Genomic DNA, 16,518 nt, shown 5'->3' on the forward strand with positions numbered 1-16,518 from the left:
TTTTTTTTTAGTTTGAAATTATTTGAACCTAATTTAGTTTTAAAGATATTTAAAAAGTTGAATGTGAGTAAATGTTAAGGACATAATTTACGAGCTTTATATTATTTAACATTTAAAGGTTGTTAATTAAATGTTAATTTAACGCTGAGAATATTGTACTTTTTGTTTTAATTGTTTAGTGTATTTTTCAAAAAGCTAAAAAATAAAAATAATAAATGACCATTCCCATGAGCCTGCTTTGTCGCTTTTTGAATATTTAAATGCTTATTTTGCATTTAGTGACCTGGACCTTCGGGTAAAGGTTACCTGTGCTTCTCTGCTCCCCACCCAACAATGTTCCCAATGTCTCTGGCTAAATCACATTCCTCAGCCATCGTCACAATGGGAGAACTGTTTGATGCTTAGTCTCTCCCTCTCCTGCCCAAATCTCAGGTATTCCCCTTACATACAAGAATCTGAAATGCACAGAACTCCCATAACCTCTGTCACTGTCGACTCACTGAGCTTCCCACTTTAAGGCAAAAACACTAACTTCAGAAAAGTTTATCACATTAAACAAAATTGCTTGACATCCAAATCATCCTGTTGACATTGAGTATATTGTGTTTTATTAAAAACACATCAATCAACCAGTAATGGAAAAAATATTTAACAAATATTTAATAAAAGTATTTAAAAAGTTATTTAAAAGTGCCTAATAGTTTTTTTAAGATAAAAGTTTAAAGGTTTACTTTCAGGAAGTGGTCACTTAAAGTGTTTATACTCACAAAATAAAATGTGAACGTTGTCGTAAATTATACTGCGATGGTCAGTGCCTCTGTTTATGATACACAAAATGATTTGAACATTGAAAAAGCATAGAACAAAGGTGACCCATCAATATCCGTTAAATATTTTTGTTTATGTGCTCTTTGATTTCAAGATAAATTTGCCAAAAACAAGACCTTTTCCGGCAGAGGGAACTTGGGGGAAGAAGTCCAGTACAAAACATTGCATGATAGTCTTTAAGCAGTTCCATCTGTCCAGCAGAATTTCAGGCTAATAGCCTGTGGCGCATCTGTCCGTACCCCTAACTCCCGCAACCTGACTCTGTCCTATTAAATCTCTCCACTCCTCCAAAAAAAGGAGAAAAAGAAGATCTCAAGCAGACCTAAGTCAATGGAAACATGATGGTGATGATGGTGGCGCTGATGAAGCGCGAACCCTAATTAAGGAGAAAAAAGGACCTCAGGCACTTAGTGATGTGGAAAAAAAGGGCTCACCATTGTGGAGTATTTTTTAAGGACAGCTCACTCTGTGAGCAGATGACTGCCGCTCACCTTGCCACGGGGTCTGCGTGAGATTGGTTCATTGTCAAGGCTTTTTTTTTTTTACCCATGATTCCATATGGTATGGAGTGGGCTACATGTTGCCCAACATGCCAGTGCAAATGTTTTCTCAATTAGGTGTCTTATCTCCGGTGAGTGCACTAGCATCAGATGAAGCTTGCTGACAGCGTAATGGCAGCTAAAACCTCGGAAGGCTCCATCAAATGGCAGCTCTGCTACGACATCTCGGCCAGGACTTGGTGGATGGTAAGTTGGCAGCAACTGAACCTCTTTTTTTCTTCTTTTTCATTCGATTGTTTTTTGTTTTGTTTTTAAAGAGAAAGACTTCCCTCCTTCGACTTTATGCACACAGAAGACACATGCTTTTTAAACCCCATCCTTCATTGGTCATAGTTGCCTTTTTGTTTGTTTTCTCTGTGTCTGCATAATAGCTCCTCTGTGAGTCCTGTCACATTTGTCTTCTTTGTTTTGTCTTTAATGTACTCCTCTTTTATTGTCCACTTTGTCTAAGACGTCAGATAACAATTGACAAAGTTCACGCTTCTTAATGCTCCTTTTTTAAACGCATGTCCCCGTCGCAACAAAAGCTCTTTTGTCACTTTTGCACAAATGACAGTTCATTTCCCCACTTAACTCATTCATTCATTACATTTCCGCTGGCAGTCCGTATCCGCAAGCAAGACGTCCCCTGCTTTCTTCTTCCAGCGTCTTCTGCTTTCACATGACAGGAAAGTTTTGCACAGGACTCCAAAGAAGGAAAGCCAGGGCAGAAAGGTCTTGCATCGCTTCTTTCTTATCCCTTGTTTACACTGAGATTTTGTGGTGCCCGGGCTGTGCGCGTGGTTGGTCGGTGCAAGAGTGCGAAACACGGAGCTCCACTCCTCGGCTATGACACACACACACACACACACACACACACACACACAAAACCTCCAAAGTGTTCTGGGACAAGACGGACTCTGCGCTGGTGCAGATTAACTTGCTTGTCGTGGTCAGTGAGGCCAGACAACCTTTGACATTTCTGTCGCTCCACCAGAAATGAGGAGAGGTGAAAGTGGGAGAGGGGCAGAGCGAAGAAAAAAAGACCAGTTTGTAGATCGCAGCGAGATGAGGAGGGAAAGAGATTCACAATGGTCTATTGTGGCTGGCAGTTACAAATGAGCCATGTCGGGTACATGAAAGAGTTTTGAGAGAGTCCTGGGATCATTAAGCATTGATTCATTAGCCCGGCATGAACTTCAACAGCACCCTTGTCTTTATTATTGCCTTCATAATTATAATTATTCTTTTGACATGCATGGTGTCAGTCAGAATTTTCTTGTTTTTGCGAACTGTTCTTTGCCGACTTAAATAAAAGGTAGTTGTGTTGCTCTGGGACAATAACTGTATTATTTCCCTGTTAGGGAACCATAAAGATTAGAACTCTGTCAGTCCCCCTCCTTCCACTTTCCCCCCATCCTGCAACCTCACCTAGGTCATGGCAGCACACAGACATGTCTCTCTTTATGATGTTGGTGAGGAAAGTTGGTGAGAGAAACCAGAGTACATGTCCCTTTGCTTTTACAGCATGTTATATTATGGTATCCGTGTGCAGGGCTTAGTGAGATCGGTGCAGTGGAGTAGGGGGTAGTGATGTGTACGAATTCTTCTCCACGATGCACACTGGGGCCAGGGCTGGACAGAAGCACAGCGGGAATGTGAGCCTGTGGAACTGCTCGGGGTCTTTGTCCTAATCGCATTAACTTGTTCCTTAAGTTGTTAGTTTTGCTTTTAGAATTTTTCGAAATTTGAATTTTTGTTGGTAGTTGAATATTGGGAATTAATTTGTATACATTTACTTTTTTTGTGTTGGTCATAAGGTGCATTTTGCGCAGTACACACTGTATACTTTCCATATTGTTTTAATTATAACAATTCACAATAAGGTTAATGCATTAGTTAACACAAAATACTTTTTTACAGCATTATTTAAACTTGGTTAATGTTATTTTAGAGTATCTGAAGTACTATAATTCATTGTTTGTGCATGTTAGTTCATATTGCACAAATTTTTACATATAAAACTTTTAATGTAAAAAAATGTATTAGTATATGTAAAAAAATGACATTAAGCAAGATTAATGAATGCTGTGAAAGTATTGTTCACCGTTATTTCATGTTAACTAATGTAGTTAACTAACGTTAACAAATACAACCTTTTTGAAATTAATTTAGATAACAAAGATAACTGTTAAAACATCAGAAATCAGTGACATTACTCACTGCTTTTGTAAATGTTTTAAGGAGATGGGTCATGATATTTTTGGGAGAATGTGCCAAAATAAATGGGATATTTGAAAACATATGAGAGCTTAACACAGGTGTTTAAGAGGCTTAAATGAGTTTAATAGATTGAGATTTGTGTAGCAATAAACTAATGTCAAAATTTTAAGCATGAATAATTAGATCACAAAAGGCTTTTTGTTTTGAAATTTTATTAAGTGCATTCGGAAATCAAATTCCAAAACTTCCAAATTTAAATATGATGCGTATTGCACAAGTATTGTGTGGATTTTATACCTTGCTTACAGTATTAAAATTGTCATCAGTTACATTAGTAACCATTTTTTAATACAACATGTGGCCAAGATTGTAATGTTGAGGAAAGAACTGGAATTTATAGCTGCCATATTCTATTTCAACACACAGGATATCAGCAATGCTGGTTTTAAATGTAACAAATTAGAACAAAAATAACTTTCAGAATGAAGAAAAACAATATATGTGGCCTAAATCTTATTTATTCATTTTAAATAGAAGTAAATGCATTTTGTTCACCATATTTTCTTTAAACTTACTAAAATGTAATTATTTTTTAAATGAAATGCATTTCTTGATCTGAACTTTTAACATTTTATATTTTGATTTGATTAATTTAACAAATGTCTTGTTTTAGAATTCTTAATTATTCCTTGGTTTTTATTTGAAGAACTTAAAACAAGCCATAAAATCATAGTATCATAGTATTTTGTTTGCCAACCCCCCTTAAGCAGTTTTTACTTGACCAATAATTCCTTAGACATCCTGAGAACCAATAAGCTGCCCTGTGTTAAATATCAGTTATATATATTGACTTCTATTTAGATGTGAATAAATTTAACACTTAAACTCTTTATTCCACATGGCTTCATATGTGTACTAGGTTTAATTTATTGTGGTGTAATCATAGTAAATTCTTTACAGAGTCATCACAGTTAGATTTAGCTTCTCAATGGTAATGCTTAGTAACTCGTAAAATTTGGATAATTTATTAAAGAAGTCAGCATCAAAGAAGACTTGCGTCGTTCACTGATAATAAGATCTCAATCATGATATTTTATCCTTTATAAAGGTTATTTGGTATTTTAAATGGATATGTCAAACCTTTTATAAGTGCTAGGCATTGTTTGAAATTACCCGCTGCAATTAACCCTGCATGTGTTCCAGAGGTGCCTGAGCTTTAGGGGGGAAATGCGGACCAGATCGGGAGGGATGTCCACTCACCAGTGCACTAATGCCGCTATGATGGGATCCCTTTCCACCTAAGGGGCTAATGGGATTTTATACTCTGTACAATTGGCACTTCTCTAATCTGCTTGTCAGTGAGCAGATACCCCCAAGAGGCACAAAATGTGTGTTGTGAGGGTGTGTCGGAGGGAATGGCGTGAGGGCATAAAATCATTATATGATCGCTGCTGTTAGGGTCCACTGGAGTACCTCGCTCACAACACTAACATCAAAGATCAAATTTAAAAGAGACACAAAAATACTGTCAGGTTTCATAAACCCTCCGTGTTAATTCTCTTCGCACATGTTGTTTAGAGATAGTCGGGGTTATTGCAATCTACGGTACCTGTAATTTAATGACTGATTTTCACTTGAACACTCCCTCTGTTTGAATAGGACCTTACAGTATATCTCAGTGTAATAATAACAATGCCGCACCAACTTACTGTATGTAAAACGCTAAAGTTAATTAAAGTCATAAAGCAAACTTTCTGAGTGACATTTGAGTGTGTATAATTGAGAATAAATTATTCATGATTTTGTAATTATTTCTTTTATTGGATTTAGATTATTATAACTTTGAACATATTTCTAAAACTCCCCAAGATAATAACTGCTACTTTTGATTACTTGACATGTCCTTTTGTTCCAGTCTCTTATCTTTTTTTACAGCTTAGAGCAGTTTAAACTTAATTGGACTGGGTAAAAATATAGATTTTTCGATTAATTGCAGTCTTCATTTGAGCAATCCTGATATCGATTCTTAAAATCCCAAGATCGATCTGTTACTTTTATTAGTTTACTTAGGTTGTGGTTGTGTTTATTATTATATCTGTATTAAGCTGCATAATTTGGGCAGTGTTGTTAAATTTTACAGTTAATATTTTTATATTGTACCAAGTTAGAAGTTTCCCAGTATAGTTTATAGCAAAAGCTGAGGGAAAAGTACTTTCATATGTAAGCAAAATGGACATTTTAACTGAAATATACCCAAATGAATCAGCATTTAATCAAATTGTATCAAAATCTGAGTTGAATTGAGAGCTGATTCGAATCGAGAAATCTTTAATCAATACCTAGCCCTTTAAATTAAATACTACAGTACTGTTGTACCTTTTTTGGCAATTTAATTGTCTATTTTTTATTGATTACATGACAAAAACTATAACAAATCTTTTGTGGCATTGGTAAATCTATTGTAGCGCCTTGTTTTACTCAATGTCCCATTGAGCAGCTTCTTCTCTGGGCAGCGTAGTTCATTGTGTCATGTTGGAGAGGAAGATGTTTCTAATTTGGTCTACACAGTGGACTACGAAGAAATAATTAGAGAAGAGGAAATTGGAGGATTAAAATTGTCTGCTTGAACTTCCTGAGCACTGCATGCTCTCTCAGTGTCTCTGCTCAAGGACTTTCAGGCTGAGCCCTGAAGCGAGGGAGCCGCTTCTCTACACCACTCTCTTAGACCTCCAGATCTGGGCTGAAGCTCAGCACAGTAGAACTGGGCACGCACTGTGAGTACAGTGACTCTCAGTCTGTTAATGTGCTTTGCGTTACCAGCCCTGAATGACTCATTGCCTTCCTGGAGTAATATTGGTGACAAAACAGCACCTCTGAAAAAGCAGTTGAGTCCAATGAATTTTTTATTTTCAACCTATGATAACTCAGTATGATGAATTATTGCATGTAGAGTTGACGTGCATTGTATTTCGTTTTCTATATTATCTCTGTGGTTTCTGTAGCTAACAATTAGACATGCATTATAACATTTATGCATTTGTCAGACACTTTTATCCAAAGCGACAAAGGCCAGAAACATACTTCACGCAAGTACGCATAGGTTGATATGAGCGCTTGACCAACACATGCTCAATGTGAGTTCTTGTGTTACTGTGGTGGTAACAAACCAAGGAGGTGATAAAGTTGCATTAAAAAGTCTGTTCCCTTAAACTGGATTTGTTGTTTTTCAGAGAAGTTGCTATAAATATATTGACTTTACCTCAATTGCTGCTCCGAAATGACAGTAGTTCACTTGCAGTAGAAGCGGACATTTCACACTAATGTCCTATAGCTATAGCGCCCCTTGCAGCAACGTTGACTTAACGTTGCATTATGAATTGCGGTCTGATACATTTTGGAACGCAACAAGGTACAAAATCGAGCTTGCGAACAAGGTGGTCTGCTCTCACATACTTGCATTCCCTGGGAATCAAACTAATGACATACAGCACATACTGTAACACATCACATTTTATAAAGATGTCTGCTTTTCGGAGGAATAGTTTTAACTGTGGTGCTTTGGGTAGTACCTTCGAGATGTTCTGCGTGGCTTGAGCAAAGGCTCTAATATCCATTCATATGTTTAATATCTTTGGTAGAAAACTTTGCTTTAGGGCGTCTTTGCCCCTTTTGTGATGTGATGTACTGTATATCTGAGCTGACAAAGAAGGCTTCATAAGCCTAGAGGTTTATGTCCAGTTCCAAGAGCTCATTTTGTTACTTGTTTTCATGTTATGATTATATTTATGCATATATTTGTATGCCGTATTAAAACTGCCTGAAGCTGTTAAATCTGCGTTAGAATAAATTTATATAATGATATATGTTGGGTTCTGAGAATACTGACAGGTGAATTTTCACATTCTCCAAAGCTCTCACTTGGCACACGATTTGTTTTGTTGGCTTTCCATCAAGAGATGCAAAGAAACTAGGATCCGATTTGGATGAGGCTCTTTGTAAAAAGAGAAAAAAGAAAACAACAGAGGATGTGAAGAAAGCCTAATTTGGAGTCGGTTCAAGATATTAACTGAAAAACCTTTGTGTCTAATCAAATATGTTGGGCTGTTTTGAAGTGTTTTCAAAAATAGATCTTTTATGTATGATTTTCAATGCTGCAAAACAGTGAAAAAGGTTTTGCAAGAAATTTCAGTAACAAAGTGGACAGATTTCATTGCTTTTTAAGAAGTAACATAACTTTCAGGATTCAATTGCGCCCTTAATATGTAAATCGTATCTTTAGCGCACACAACATTTGAACAGCGGAGTGAGACGTTTTGATTTAGTCAGTCAGATTTAACAAAAACTGACTGAATTAAAACGGAAGCACTTAACTGCCTTACATTTTCTAGCTTTACATATTATATGAATAATGTGTTATATTTCTTCGTTATAAGGCAGTGGATGAGTTGATGGCTGCTTCCAGTGGCGAGATTGTCACTGCTATGTGACACCTATACCCTTGCCAATGCCAAATGGTCTTTCTAAGCCTGTAGTGAGAGAGCTGGAGACAATTCAGCACAACTACCATTATAATATAGTACTGCTTCAACAATGTTGGAATATGCGAAGTGTCTACGTTTGTCTATATCTGACCTGATACTATCAGCAATGTTTGTGAGTGTAATGAGAAAGTCCCTCTGTTTGTCCTGATGTCTCACTTCTACCTTCACTACCTCCCCCTCCCTTCAATGTAAGCCCTGTGTCTATGCAGTGGAATGAAAGGATCAATTGTGTGGAAGAGATGCGTGTGAAATCCCCGCTGTCTAGGGGGGTTAGGGGTCACTATGTGAGAAAAAGGACCCCTTTTCTATTCCTGGCATCATGTCTCTGTGTGGAACACCCCCCCCCCCCCCACCCCCATCTCTGTCTCTCGTTCACCCAAGTGCTCTGTCCCTCACTTTTTCCTACTCACTATCTCCCCCTCTCTCTTTCTCTCCCCGGAGAACTGTGGCTACTGGCCAAGACAGCTGGGTCTTTGGGCTAGTCTGGTGCCATTTTCTGATGCTTGTCTTGTTTGGGACAATAACAGTAAAGATGCTCTCTTCTTAGCCCTTTAGAGAGTGTAGGTACAGGAAAGATCCCTGTTTCAGCTCTGTTAATGAGACTATGATCCTTAAACCACTACAAACTATAGCATGAATACAGCAGTGTAGTGCTGTGATCAGGTATGGAAGTGTTTGAAATGTGGTGAAAGCATTTGACTGAGTATTGACACTTTTACAGGTCAGTTTAGCACATAAATAGTTACATTTGGTTAAGAATGTTGTATTTAGTTTTAGTATAATGTTTTCCCCATTATGCAAGATGCAACTAAATCCAGTGACTTTTTCAAGGTCAGACATCGTTTCAGTAATTTATTGTACTGCAACAGCTTTAATGTAATAGTGTATAAAGCCCAACAGCAGCTCTTTTAACTTAACAAAAGTTAGTGCTAAATAAGATACTGTATGGATTGTGACAAGGTGTTTATGAGGCTATGATCTGTAAACTAATACAAACTACTGGGTGAACTAAAAAGCGTAGTGCTTTAATCTGATATAGAAAAGTTACACAAATAGGTAATTCTCACGAAACCTGTCAGAATCTCCTGGTCCAAATTTTACTCCAAAATCAAAAGAAACTATATTACGAAATATACGAAATTATATTTTGCATATGTAGTGTGTGTATATATATATATATATATATATCATGTTATCAATTATCACTGCAACACAAAAAAGATGGCCGTTATGATTTTCTCATTACTGTAATGTAAATAAATATATTAGGGCTGTCAATCGGTAAAATTGTAATCAAATTAATTACAGTATGTGCCGATTAATTAATCGAAATTAATCGCAGATCATTATTTACTGAGAAATAATTGTGAGTTAACAAATTTAAGTTAGTATATAATATAACATATCATAAATATACAAGTATAATAATGTTAATAATTGAATTGGAGACTTTAAATTGCCCCGTAGGTGTGAGTCAGAGTCCCCCAGCCACTGGGGGTTGCGTCAGGAAGGGCATTCGGTGAATATAAAAATATGAAAATATGCGGATCACTGATGGTCTGCTGTGGTGACCCCTAATGGGAGCAGCCGAAAGAAGAAGAAGAAGAAGAAGAAGATGTTAATAATTAAAAAAAAATTGCATAGTAACTATACACTTATTGTGGCAGCAGACAAAGAGTCAATTATAAATAACAACAAATAAAAAGTATAGTGCATTGTTAAATTATGTCCAAAATAATGCATCAGGTTCCCTTGTAAGGAGATCAAACACAAATCAACAATAAACACCATCATTTGTTTATCTCATGTCCTGATTATGATTATGACTGATTATGACAAACTACTGATTTGATTTAACTACTATATATATATATATATATATACTAAAACAGTTAAAGAAACAAAGTGAGCCCAATTTAAAATCTGTTAGGGCCAACTGCATCTTAAATATACAGTAATGTTGCCACAGGGCATTTCTTCGTGATGTAAGGTCAAATAGGTGAAGAATTTTTATCTTACAGAGGTTGCAGGTCTGCTGTTGATGTGTGTAGGTTTCTTGTTGATTGTAACTATGGCAACAGCCATGACACGAGTACAGCCTTGATTGCACAAAACACTATCCACCTTTTTCCTGAACGCACAAGTGTTCCACGATTCGACAGTTTTCAATTTATCACTCACATCAGCGTATATTCTTATAACATGTGTCTGGGGGGGCCTCGGTAGCTCAGTGGTAAAGATGCTGGCTACCACCCTGGAGTCGCAAGCTCAAATCCAGGGCGTGCTGAGTGACTCCAGCCAGGTCTCCTAAGCAACCAAATTGGCCCAGTTGCTAGGGAGGGTAGAGTCACATGGGGTAACCTCCTCGTGGTCACTATAATGTGGTTCATTCTTGGTGGGGCGCGTGGTGAGTTGTGCGTGGATGCCGCGGTGGATGGTGTGAAGCCTCCACACGCACTATGTCTCCATGGCAAGGCGCTCAACAAGCCACGTGATAAGATGCACAGGTTGACAGTCTCAGACACAAAGGAAGCTGGGATTCGTCCTCCGCCACCCGGATTGAGGCGAATCACTATGCGACCACAAGGACTTAAAAGCACATTGGAATTGGGCATTCCAAATTGGGAGAAAAAGGTTAAAAAAAAAAAACATGTGGCTGTATAGTGCTGATACTTTACAGGCTCGAGATGACCATTTTTTACTGACAGTGCCTCACCTGAGTGTGTAGATGTCATGAAGCAATGGTCCGAGGTTAGTTACGTTGATATCATTAACTACTTTGAGTTGTGATTACAACCAACAATAGCACAAATTAATTTTTACACTAAAAAAACCCAAAAAACTTTATTAAACGGTTGTTGCTCTCCGTCTGGATCGCTTGTTTTGATCATTTTAAAAGTGCGTCTCGAGACCAGAAACAGAAAACAGGCAATTAGAATCATCATGGCTCCTTATTCACACTAGCGCCATCTTTGATTGTTAATGGGAATGAGGCTGTGAGGGATAGACTTACCATCTCTTCAATGGCATGAACCGTATAAAGCTGCATAAAGCTCCTAGATCACATCTGATTTTCCACAACTTCTAACTGTTTTGTCTGTGGAACACTTTAAACTGCAGAACAGCCCATTGAAGAGATGGTAAGTCTATCCCTCACAGCCTCGTCGTCATTCCCTTTAAAAATCAAAGATGGCGCTAGCGTGAATAAGGGTCTATTAAATACTGCGTCCCGTGTGTAACAGTATGTATTTTTTAGGTTAAATAGAGATGGAAATTTTGAAACGCGCTTCTCAATATCGCTGTGTTCTGTTGTGCTCCGTTCAGCTCACGGTGGTATCACGAGGCATGTTATCTGTACTGCTGGAGTTTGACTGCCCCCTACTGACATATATTCATAAAAACGTCAATGTGATACGTCACATTTTCAATGGCTCAACTGAAAGGATCTCTAAAAACAATATTCCTTTATGACGGAATTTACGTACGAGTCTGGGGCATTATTAATTGCGTTATTTTATTTTTTTAAATGCATTATTCTTCAAATAATTAATTGCAGCAAATTAACGCGTTAAACCGACAGCCCTATTATATATATATATTATATTATATTATATAATATATATATTTTAAATCAGTGAAAATACGAAAATTTAATTGATACACTGCCGGCCAAAAGTTGGAATAATGTACAGATTTGACTCTTATGGAAAGAAAGTGAAGTGGCATTAAACTGATCACAATATATAATCAGGACATTAATAATGTGAAAAATTACTATTACAATTATTCAAAAAATCCTCCACGTGCAGCAATGACAGATTTGCAGATCTTTGGCATTCTAGCTGTCAGTTTGTCCAGATACTCAGGTGACATTTCACCCCACACTTCCTGTAGCACTTGCCATAGATATGGCTGTCTGGTCGGGCACTTCTCATGCACCTTACAGTCTAGCTGATCCCACAAAAGCTCAATGGGGTTAAGATCCATAACACTCTTTTCCAATTATCTGTTGTCCAATGTCTGTGTTTCTTTGCCCACTCTAACCTTTTCTTTTTGTTTTTATGTTTCAAAAGTGTCTTTTTCTTTGCAATTCTTCACATAAGGCCTGCACCCCTGAGTCTTCTCTTTACTGTTGTACATGAAACTGGTGTTGAGCGGGTAGAATTCAATGAAGCTGTCAGCTGAGGACATGTGAGGCGTCTATTTCTCAAACTAGAGACTCTGATGTACTTATCCTCTTGTTTAGTTGTACATCTGGGCCTTCCACATCTCTTTCTGTCCTTGTTAGAGCCAGTTGTCCTTTGTCTTTGAAGACTGTAGTGTACACCTTTGTATGAAATCTTCAGTTTTTTGGCAATTTCAAGCATTGTATAGCCTTCATTCCTCAAAACAATGATTGACTGATGAGTTTCTAGAGAAAGCTGTTTCTTTTTTGCCATTTTTGACCTAATATTGACCTTAAGACATGCCAGTCTATTGCATACTGTGGCAACTCAAAAACAAAAACAAAAACAAAAACAATGTTAAGCTTCATTTAACGAACCAAATAGCTTTCAGCTGTGTTTGATATAATGGCAAGTGATTTTCTAGAACCAAATTAGCAATTTAGTATGATTACTCGAGGATGAGGTGTTGGAGTGATGGCTGCTGTCTAGATTTGATCAAAAATGACTTTGTTCAAATAGTGATGGTGCTGTTTTTTACATCAGTAATGTCCTGACTATACTTTGTGATCAGTTGAATGCCACTTTGGTGAATTAAAGTACCAATTTCCTTCCGAAACAACTAAATCTGTACGTTATTCCAAACTTTTGGCCACCAGTGTGTGTGTGTGTGTGTGTGTGTGTGTGTATATATATATATATATATATATATATATATATATATATATATATATATATATATACATATATATACACCGATCAGCCACAATATTAAAACCACCTTTGTGCTCCCTTTGGTACTGCCTTTCATTTTCACTGTTTAAAAGAAATAATTTAAAAAATGTACTATGGTAAAAAAGGATAGAATCATCATTTAACAATCAGAATATTCAAGAAAATGTCCAGGCCCTTTTTTACTCCAAAATGAAACTTAACAAATAAGAATTAAATTATGCATTTATAAAATGTAGCCTATTTTTGGCCATTAGGATTTTTTACATGGTGACATTTTTTTTCATGATTTAAAATTTTGCCCTCCCAATTTTCATTAATGCAACACACACACACACACACACACACACACACACACACACACACACACAGATGGCATTAGAATATTGTAATTACCGCAATGTGAAAAAAACAATATTTTAAATGTAAGGCATTTATACATCCTAGTAGTACTCCCTTGGTATGTCTATTATTGTTGCTGACTTTAATTAAAAAAAAATAAATAAAAAAAATAATGTAATACATAATTTTAAAAATGATGATTATGGTAATGAAAATCATAATTGAAAACGATGAGAATAATAAAAGTAAAACTTCCGGCCGTGTTACAGTAATGGGAACTGGGTGGTAAAATGTGCTTGGAAAAAGTGTACTGAAAATAATGTTACAATGCAAAAAAAAATAAAAAATAAATAAATAAATAAAAATAAATAAATAAAAACTAAATGTAGTCTTAATATATTTTCTTTATGCAAAATATAGTTTCATATTTTTTTCTTATTGATTTGGGTTTAAATATGAGCAGGACATTTTCTTGACAGGTTTTGTGAGAATCACCCAAATCCTTTCATCAGAATTCAGAGTATGTCCGCTTTGACAGATTGTTTTATCATATAAAATGTAAGAATATTACATTTAGTTCTGTGTAATTTATTCCCAATTATGCCATATGTAACTAAACACAGTGACTTTGTCAAGTTCAGACACCCCTTTCAGTATTATTTCATATGTTTTACTGTCTTTATTCTCTATGTAATAGTTTAGAAGGGTTGATATTTGCTCTGTTAACATGAGCATGTCTCTCTCAGGAGTTTAAACCATCTTAAATTTGTGCTAAACAAGGTATGGATCGTGCCATGGCACTGAGCCATTCATCTACCAATTATGGCTTTAACCAAACACACTCTCATCTTTGCAGTTTGGCACACTTTTTCTCGTCCTTGTTCTCCAATCGGCAATCATCAGTTTGTTTATAAAGTTTTTGCTGTCATGTCTCACTTGATACTCGTCTTTCCGTGAACGCAGCGGCAGTAAGGACGAGTTGTATGGATCCTTACCCAAGTATGCAGAATGTGTGTTCCTTGGGAGTTGTCTTTTTTGTCATGAAAAAAAAAAAAAAATGGAAACAGATTCCAAAAACACCATCTGGTATTTGGAAGGGTTTATTTGCGTCTGTGTCTGTGTGTGTGTGTGTGTGTGTGTGTGTGTGTGTGTGTGTGCCTGTGTGTGTGTGTTTTGGGGTGGGGGGTGAGAAGTGATCTTTTTTTTTCTCTATAGCTTTCCTCTTGGTCTCCAGCCACCCACCATTTTGCTGCCAAAAAAAGGTGTAAGTCACCAATTGAAGGGGGGATTGTGGGTAGTATATGTGGGTGCAGGGCTTTGCTGGTATCACTGGATCATGAACAGAGCTATTATCCTTCCTAGTCATTAACAGCACCACCCCACTCACCTGCTCCAAACTATCTGTCAAAATGTTCAAACATTCAGTTACTGATTTATGACCATATAATTCGTAGCTGTAGAAAAATATCTGGGTCCTGTGCATGACGCTGACATGCAGAGTAAAAATATCTTAAATGGCTAAAAGAAGTCAACAAGTAACTGACCATTTTTATACTGTAAATCACAAATGATTAAAGGAAATAAAATTTAGATTGCCACTTAATTCATTAAAAGTGTTGTGCTGGATTAGGAGAGTTTACTGTTCAGAGAAAGATCAGAGATGAGTGTATTTGTTGGGTGGCGATGTTGATGAAAGCAGGACATACAGAGGACAGACAGTGTGAGAGAGAGAAAAAAGGCAGTATGGACAGATGTCACCAAAATCAGGAGATTAAATATGATCACACCACCACGGCAATCACCTCTGTGAAAGTCTGCCTGTTGCCAGATAATGAGAGAATTGGCCTACTTTCATAAGGTCAGTGAGATGCCACTTGCACATAGTCTGCAACTGCCTGTTCAACCACTGTTCACCTCATATTTATTATCTGACGGAGTGACCCTGTAACTCTTGTGGAAGCTAAACAGAGAAATACAGTACATGCACTGTAACACCCCTTCACATGTGAAGACTTTTCAGTTCATCTCAAAGATGAAAGCAACTGTGCTGACAAAGTCTTGCTCAGTTGCACTGAAACATATTCCACATTAGATTTTATTCAACAGATGCAGTAGTTATGGCTCTAAAATCTGATCTGCAATCGAAGCTGATGAAAAATAGCCAATATAATCACACTTGTGTATGCACATCAATAGAGCGCAACAGTGTGGCCCCAGAAGTGAAAAGTTCCATTCATTTTCTCCACTGGGGAATAGATTTTTAAAAACTAACTTATAAACCTGAAGGCAGACCTACCATGAGCTCCGAAGTTGTTAATCGATAATATATGCTTTTGTTGATGCCATCAGTCCACATCATTTTAATTAAACTTTTTGTTTTTTATTGCGTTTAAAATAATTTGTGCTGAATAACTACCTTACTTATGATTCTGAAGAGAAAGATCCACCAATCAGAGAATCGTGGCGAACCAAACACCAAAAGAGCTCCGCAGCACCTGCAGACTTGATGAACTGCGAATGACACAACCGTATCGGTCTCCTAACACTCTCAAACTACGTATGTTTGTGTATATCTGAATATTTTGCAGTAAACTTGAAACAGATCGTTTATAGACTTATTATCAGCAACTTTAAATCAATAGTTATATATTTTTCCATCCTTTTTTTATTCAATTATGTCATTTGCATTGCTTCATGGCAATGTAGTTTGTACCGTCATGAAAAACGTTAAGTTCACAGTCTTGTATCTTTTGTCTTTTTATTGAATTTTCAAACACTTTGTTTGCTTTTTGCTTCAAATCTAAGTTTTCAACGTTGTGATTATCCTAGTAGCTTGTTGGTTTGGTTCATGGCTTTTATGAAGTATTTTGTTGAAAAAAATGAATGGGAAAAATACTTCTGGAACCAAGATGGTTGTTATTCAATTCTTTATTCAGAATTGGAATGTTTTATCATATTGCTGTTGCCGGCATTCTAGAAAAGGAATAATCCACTTGAGGTGGTGTTACGGCAAAATCTTTCTAGCAAGTCAGTCCTCTGTCGGCCATCTTTGGAATGCTCTCAGGATGCTATTTCCAGTCATGACAGTGCAGCTCGTATCTACTTGAATGGAGAAAGACCAAAATCTCACAGTTGGTCAATATTACGATC

At 36.8% G+C, this 16,518-nt stretch overlaps 1 protein-coding gene across 5 annotated transcripts in view; it reads left to right on the forward strand.

Moving 5' to 3' along the window:
• Positions 1-571: 571 nt before the first annotated feature.
• Positions 572-16,518, forward strand: part of LOC127438980 (nuclear factor 1 A-type) — a 219,189-nt gene continuing 203,242 nt past the window's right edge. For all 5 annotated transcript variants that reach the window (XM_051694943.1, XM_051694948.1, XM_051694945.1 and 2 more), the window contains exon 1: positions 572-1,574. In XM_051694943.1, the coding sequence (XP_051550903.1) occupies positions 1,479-1,574 (96 nt within the window). In that variant the 5' untranslated portion in view covers positions 572-1,478. The remainder of the gene's footprint in view (positions 1,575-16,518) is intronic.

Source organism: Myxocyprinus asiaticus, chromosome 50 (assembly GCF_019703515.2).
Source record: "Myxocyprinus asiaticus isolate MX2 ecotype Aquarium Trade chromosome 50, UBuf_Myxa_2, whole genome shotgun sequence".
Taxonomy (NCBI): Eukaryota; Metazoa; Chordata; class Actinopteri; order Cypriniformes; family Catostomidae; genus Myxocyprinus; species Myxocyprinus asiaticus.